Source organism: Xiphias gladius, chromosome 6, assembly GCF_016859285.1.
Source record: "Xiphias gladius isolate SHS-SW01 ecotype Sanya breed wild chromosome 6, ASM1685928v1, whole genome shotgun sequence".
In the NCBI taxonomy this organism is placed as follows: domain Eukaryota; kingdom Metazoa; phylum Chordata; class Actinopteri; order Istiophoriformes; family Xiphiidae; genus Xiphias; species Xiphias gladius.
The window spans coordinates 10,792,485-10,799,725 of NC_053405.1; the positions used below are offsets into that span (position 1 = coordinate 10,792,485).

Below are 7,241 nucleotides of genomic sequence, written 5' to 3' on the forward strand. Positions count from 1 at the left end.
TCAGCTGGGTTGCTGGCTGAGAGCGGGCCAGGCCAGGGTTACATTCAGCTGCTGGTTGTGTTGGATCAGGGATGTGTGTCGGTAGTGGTGGACCAGGTCTCTCAGCGATGAGTAAAGGTTGTAGGGCTCAGCGAAGCCATACCCTGTGGACGTCCGGTAGATCACACAGTGCTTCACATCCCCGTCCACACTGCATGAGTGCAAAAGGCGTCATTGCAGAAATATGTTAAATCAAGTGGTCAGTTAGGATTTAAGAGGGGTGAAACAGGCATTTATTTACAGTACATCAAAATATGGTAAATTACATGTTTAAATGCCTAAAATATGCAAATTTGAGGATACTCACACAACAGAGCAGGCAAAGGAGCCTCTCTGAGTCTGGCTATCTCTGATGAGGAAGGTCCCATCCCTCCTCCCCCTCAATAGCTCCTCCGCCTCCTTGCGTCTCATACCACCAACGTACCAGCTCCTCTCCTCCTGATGCGTATCATCCGCCAGGGTATACGGGCTGAAAGACGATGGGGAAGTGAAAAGGTTAAGTTAGTAAAAAAATATACTTGTAAAGCATACAATTGTCCAAAAATTTACATGCACCTCACAGCTATCAATAATCATCTCTTGGCAGGTGAATGCCATGACCTGTTCTTCAGGCAGCTGAACCTAGGTTCTTTGCCACTTTGACTTATGTTAATTGATCATACCAACAGAATAAATAGTCATAAAACTGGCACAGTGAGCTGTATGTAAGCACTGCTGCCTAAGGTAACTCGTGACAAAATGATGTAGCTTGATAATAGAACATTTGGCTGGTATACTTCATTCTATCTGCACATGGCACAGATGTTTGCATATGTGATATGTGCAGACTTGTAAACACAGTAGAAGAATGTATCAATTTCTGTGTGTGGCAAAATTATCTGAAACACCTAAGCTAAAAAAAACAGTTGCAAAAGAGATTCCTGAATATTCTGCACTTATCTGTTTTAGAACAAAAGCTGTGAGTTCAGTTGACCTGCATAAGTGATGATACTCACTCCTCTTCTTCATTCCTGATACCCAGCCACTCATTAATCTGGCTCCGCCTAGTGCCTTGCTGAGTGAGCCAGCTGAAACATGGACAAAACACAATTAGTAGGTTGCAGTATGTGGATGTTAGCAGAACATGCTGTAAGAGTGGCCAGGTCAGTCTAAATTATTTGACAAAATAGTAAAAGATGATACAGAAGGCTTTACTATCAAGATAGGAAAGCAAGACAAAAAGCAATTAAAACAGTGCCCCGTACAGTGTTTTGAACATGCAGCAGTCAGATTGCACATTGCTACAACAACACAGGCGAACCCTCCCAATAAAGTTATATTTTTCTATCTTAGAGTTGTTAATGCACAATAATAACAGCAGCAGCTCTGTAATACCGTGCTTTAGTTTTAAAGTAACAGCACATGTCTGTGTAAAAACATAAGGCTGAATGTCCTTTTCAGTCACAAGCTAACAAAAGATTAATAAGCCACATCTGCTTATTTGAATTTGTCGTAGAAAAGGGTGAGATTCAGCTAGAAAAAAAATAGGCTTCCCTTTAGACTCACTATCAAGCCTTGTGCTGAGCATACTGTCCACAGCTATGGCAGCATGGATGGGAACAGCTGATTGCTTTTTCTATGTTTATAACTCAGCTGTGTCATCGGTATGTGACGAACTGTTTTTAAAACTTAACATTTTATCGCAGCTGTATTTCATCTCATGTCCACTTGTTAGCTCATAGCTCATTACAGTCATGTTAAAGCATCTGATTTATACTGGGGATTGGGACCACATGTGAGGGTCTATTGATATGCAGACAGGCAGATATTATGATACCCTGTATGTATACCCAGAGGAAATAGTATGCAGTCTCTATCAAAAACACTTTTGAAACATTTTTTCTGAGTATACGTTCATCTTGCAGTGGCTGCCACCTCTTGCTCTTTAGTACATGCTGTACACAAAGCTTTCTCTTTCCTTGCCCTTTTTGTCCTTCTCGTGCTTGATACATATAAGAAAAAATGAACTGGTTTGAGATATCAGTGTACTCTATACTGACCTGCCTTCATGCTTTTGAAAATAGGCTATACTTTACTGTATGTAGAATTTGACATACTGTATGTATCAACTTGACAACTTGACCATCAATGTAATTGATGGAGCCATGAAAATCAAATGGGTAGCCAGAAAAGTACAAGAAACCTTTCTCTACTAATTGATTGTCTAGAACACGAGGTGCTAAAGTTTTAAACTTACAGCAGGTATTGATCTCTGATCTTCCTGAGCTGCGCAAGGTCGGGCTTTAGACTGTTCATTTTCCTGTCAACCTCCAGGTGAGCCAGCGCCTTCTTTCTTAGCTCTTCCTCCAACTTCTTCTTGCTGTTGTGGATCTCCTCCACCCTCGACTGCAGCTCATCAGAGTTGCTTTGAATCCTGGGAGTAGAATAGCTTCAGTAACAATTCAGAGTCTGCTAATTTGCTGTAGGCATGCAAAATGGGCATGGCTAGCATTGAATATTTTTTATTTTATTTTGCCTTTAACTTTTTTCCATAAACTGCAGAAAATATGTTAAATTGAATTTGAAAAGTGACAGAATTGGGGGGGGGGGTTGGTATTTGGAGGCATACTTGTCAGTCTCTGTACTGCTGTCTAATGTAAGGAACATGTTGATGTATTCCTTGCTGTAGCGTTCTTGAGTTTCACACTCCTCTTCAAAGATCCGAATGATTTCACTGAAAGCCTCAATGGCTGTCCGTTTGCTCTGCAGGTCCTGGGGAGAAAAAGAGACAAATCTTTACTTTTATATTCAAGTTTGCCGAGCCTTTGAGCTCTGTTGTGGTAAAGCAGCCATAAGTAAAATGCTAACTTAAAAGATATTGCTTTTATCCAATAAAAACAACAGATTTACTTAGTAAGAAGAATTCTCAGTGATTAGGCTGCTGTTGTACCTGGGAGGTTTGGTTCAACTCCTCAAACAGACGGTCATACTCTTTGCTCTTCTCTTTGTATTGATCCTGAAATAGTCTCAACTGTTCTCCAACTGCATCAATGTCAACTTCCATCACAACCTGCTGCTGTACAGATGAGAAATTAAGAGATTTTGGACCGGATCCACTTTTAAAGCTCCTATGATTCATTTAGTCTGATCAAAACTAACATTACAGAAGGTTTGGGAATGTTAAGAGTTATAATGCTGTTTCCATGTATGCTAAAATTTTAGACAATTAAAAGCATCCTTGAAATGTACTGCTTTCTTGTTCATTATCCCTGTTACTAGTTCTAATATAGCCAATCACATATAGACACCACAGTGAAAAATGTTTTGTTGTTGTAAAATGAGATAGCAAACATTCATAGATGGAGGCCTCATAAGCTCACCTGCTGGTATCTGGATATGGGGTAGAGTAGCCGTGTGTCCAGTTTGGAGTTGTACTGGGCTAATGATTTGTTCTGGTAATACTGGATCAGATCCACCACAGAGAGGAAGGCCAGTGGCTCAGAGAAGCCATATTTGCCCCCATGATTGAAAATCTTTATCAGTCTGTTGGAATCATCTTTCCTGTAAAAGTCAAACATAACTTGCAAAAAGGCTATCACAAATACTGATAATATGTAAAACAAGAATATAGATTTTCCGTTCACTTTTTATAGTAGCATGGCAGACGCCAATTGAAAACACCTAACCCTGGAACTCTTAGTGGTTTAGTCTATTGATTGAGCTATGTCTGGGATGTGACATGATTGTGATCCTACAGGTCATGTGGGACTTATCACAAGTGTTCTGGGTTTGGGATATAAGGACTGGTGACAAATGAAAGGAAGAACCTAAAAAATGAGTGGAGAAACAGGATGACAGTGCCCCTATCCATAGGGCATGAGGGGGCACTGGTTTGGATGGGTATGAAAGGGATGTAGATCATTTGAACACCTGTGGGAGATTGTGGACTGACGTGTTAGACAGTGCTCTCCACCACCATCATCAAAACACCACATGAGGGAATATCTTTTGGAAGAATGGTGCCCAACCCTCCAGTAGAGTTCCAGAGAATTGTAGGATCAATGCCATGGCATTGATAAGGATTCCAGTTGAAGCTATTCTGGCAGAATGTGGTGGCCCAACACCTTACTAAGACACTTCATGTTGGTTTCTCCTTTAATTGTCACCCGTGTATTTTTTTCTAATGTGGGCAGGAGCAGGCAGCATCATACTTGTGGGATGAAATTTCATCCATGAAAATAATAGACTGTTATGGGGTTTAACCGTTAATGTAAGTGCATTGTCTTCAACACCAAGCCACAGTTCTGCACTGAACTTTAACTGAATGCTATCAACAAACCAAGACTATGTCATGCCTCAGTCCAAATTAACAACTCATCTACATTAGCTTCGAAATGAAAGTAGCAAGTCAGCAGCTTTAGTCCTACACTGGAACTGTTAACTAACTAACAGATGAATAAACAGTGTATGGACTTGCACTTGCAAATGTGGAGAGCATAGACTTGAAGTCTAATAAGAGCTTTGGGTCACAGTTATGTTTGGAGTTTGGCTTTTCCTTTAGACAGATGTGAGACGGATGACTGGAAAAACTCTGCCTTAAATCGGCTAAAATTAGACAGAAACCAGGAAATGTATAAAGTTACACTTTAAAACCAGTAAAACCAAATTTAGACTTTGAAACCAGTAAACTAAAGTTAGACTTTGAATCCAGGAAAAAATAACTGACATCTGACTATATGTATTCAATGTAGGGCAATCATATCCCCAAAAATACAGAGGACTGATAATTGTAATATTAGCAGTTCAAAGGCTAAAAACACTATAACTCGTGCAACGCCTAATGCTACCCTTAACTAGTTGTACTTAATAAAATGAAACCATTGGCTAACCTTTTCATGTGATGAACACGTACAATATGCGTCACAAAAGGCTGATGGAGAAATGTGACTTTGCATCAGAAAATATCAAATATCATCTCAAAAAGCATTTACCTTAGTGTGAGAGTATATTCTCCCTTAACCCGACTGGAAGCATCTCTGACCAGGAATGTACCATCAGGAGTGTTCCTCATCATCTCATTTACTTCCTCTCTAGGCAATACACAAAGGACATGAAGGTTTCAGTTTGAGGAAAGCAACTCACAAAATAAGATGTAAAAGCCTCAAAAACTCATAATATAAGAATTGCCATTGATGGTACAATTGGAGAAAGTTTAAAAGAAATTTAGCAGGCAAGTATATCAAATCATCAACACACCATATGAAAATATTCAATACCTCGAGACGTTGCCCCAGTACCATTCTGCACTGGACAGCTGGTTGTCATCAGCACTGGAGTCACACGCTGCCATCGCTTTGGTTATGTTGTTCTTGGGTTCTGAGCACAGAAGGAATAAAATTTTAAGTCACAAAAACAGATTTACCAAAAAAAGACAAATACAGGGATTTAAGTTTGCAGAGGTGTCATACTTTTAATTAAAATGTAAGGTTACCAAGTATTCTTTAAGGTTTTTTGTTTGTTTGTTTTTCTTAATTAATGTAAGGGGACACATTCTGCAGCGCTCGACAGTGCGAGCGTTTCAATCGCATTTACGACTATAAATAGAACTATAAAATGTATTTAGGAGCATGTGTGAGAATAAAAAGTATTACAAAATTCAGCTCAAGCAGCCTCTATTTTTTTTTTTTTTTTTTTTTCAACAAAAAGGGTGATAACGCAATAACGACGATGACGTGGTCACTGTTTCGAACCAATGTTGTCCATTGAAAATTAAATGACGTGATACACTCCTCAGCACGAAGGACCTTATAGACACCACTTCTGTCTAAACCGACTGAGCAGACTTTTTTTTTGGCATTTAGAACTAAGAAAGACTACTTTATTGTAAGTGTTCATACCGTTCATATCGTTTATACTGTTCATTTAGTTTACAGCATGTACGAATAATTACATAATTATTAAATAAATTCAGTTTGAAGTGGAAATAATTAAAAACCTAATGTACTTTTTGTATTTAAATAAATTCACTAATTTTGTTTGTAAGAGTCTCTTTGTTTCCCTTTATTAAGGAAACACATTTTTTGATAAATTTTCATTGCACCCCTAAAGTACTTTATGTGGCTCAAGCCCTGTGCTGCACAGTCTACACTGTCATTTTTTTGTTTCAAGGATGCCTTTTTCTTCCATTCATTTTTCAGTATAAAAAACTACTCCGGAAGAGCGAGACAATCCATCATAATCTCCATCCTTATGTCCTTTGTTCACTCATGATATAACCATCATCTTTTTCTTGATCAACTGACACCAACTTGAAGAAATAAAAGCATTGTCTGGGTAACAGTCCCTATAGCAGGTAATTTCCAGTAAATGAGCTAGAAATATGAAGGACGCTCGTCCTAAAATAGAAGGTACAATATTATGTGCTACCACTTGTCACATAAGAGCATATGTTGTTTATTTTCCCCATATTTAGGAAGAAAGGTTATTCAATATGCTTCAAAAGATCTGTTACTCTTCTAACAAGCAGAGCAAAGAGATGTTAGAGAGTACCTCCTTCCTCTGCGATGTTGTTTCTCAGGGCAGGAAACGCATCATCATGATCAACAAGGGAAGAAAGGTCCTGAAGGAACGCTGTCAGGGTGTGAGACTGAGCCTCGCTGTCGTTTTGGACCACCTCAGGCGCCAAGAACTCTGAAACATCAACCATACAACGTCCCAGTGTTACCCCAATTGTCAGTTCAGGCAAGTCTGTATGTGGCTATCTTCACTTTGTGGCTGTTCAGCACACACTGCTGGCCCACTGACAAGGCCTCAAGAGGGAGATATCGTTGTGTTGCTTAGTCTTGCACCATGTGGGAGACTCTGTCCAGACTAGTCTGCTGACAGGTGACACTGTCTGACTGCCTAAAATACCAGAACTGGCACTCCTCAACGCTCAGGCACAGTCACAGCCTGACTCACTGCTGCTTAGTGCCCGACCTCGCCTCGCCTTGCCTCGCCTTGCCTCGCCTTGCCTCGCCTAACAAACAACAGCTGCCTGCAGAGAGATGCCATGTCCATCTGAGGCGCTGGAGCTAATGTGCTAGAGTTTCGGTTTGCATTTATTGTGTGTGTGTGTGTGTGTGTGTGTGTGTGTGTGTTGTTGTGGCATTAGGGAAGCAGGGGAAGGGGAGAACCTGTCTGTCTGAAAGCATTGCATTTATGTGTAAATTGTTCGTGTTTAC

At 40.0% G+C, this 7,241-nt stretch overlaps 1 protein-coding gene across 1 annotated transcript; it reads right to left on the reverse strand.

The window, feature by feature from the left end:
* LOC120790713 (phosphatidylinositol 3-kinase regulatory subunit beta-like) lies at positions 1 to 6,724 on the reverse strand. The gene is made up of 10 exons (XM_040128526.1): positions 6,568 to 6,724; positions 5,295 to 5,394; positions 5,010 to 5,108; positions 3,399 to 3,579; positions 2,969 to 3,094; positions 2,648 to 2,790; positions 2,276 to 2,452; positions 1,035 to 1,106; positions 347 to 508; positions 1 to 190 (listed from the first exon to the last, which is right to left on the reverse strand). Exons 1-10 carry the CDS (start codon positions 6,722 to 6,724, stop codon positions 1 to 3), a joined length of 1,407 nt encoding a protein of 468 aa, XP_039984460.1.
* Positions 6,725 to 7,241: the final 517 nt, after the last annotated feature.

Excerpts from the sequence above, each read along its gene's own strand:
- LOC120790713 (XM_040128526.1), bottom strand. The coding sequence starts at position 6,724 with ATGGTTGATGTTTCAGAGTTCTTGGCGCCTGAGGTGGTCCAAAACGAC. Across the intron at positions 3,580-5,009 it reads GAATATACTCTCACACTAAG|GAAAGATGATTCCAACAGAC; the intron begins GTAAATGCTTTT and ends TGACTTTTACAG. Across the intron at positions 3,095-3,398 it reads CCATATCCAGATACCAGCAG|CAGCAGGTTGTGATGGAAGT; the intron begins GTGAGCTTATGA and ends TCATCTGTACAG.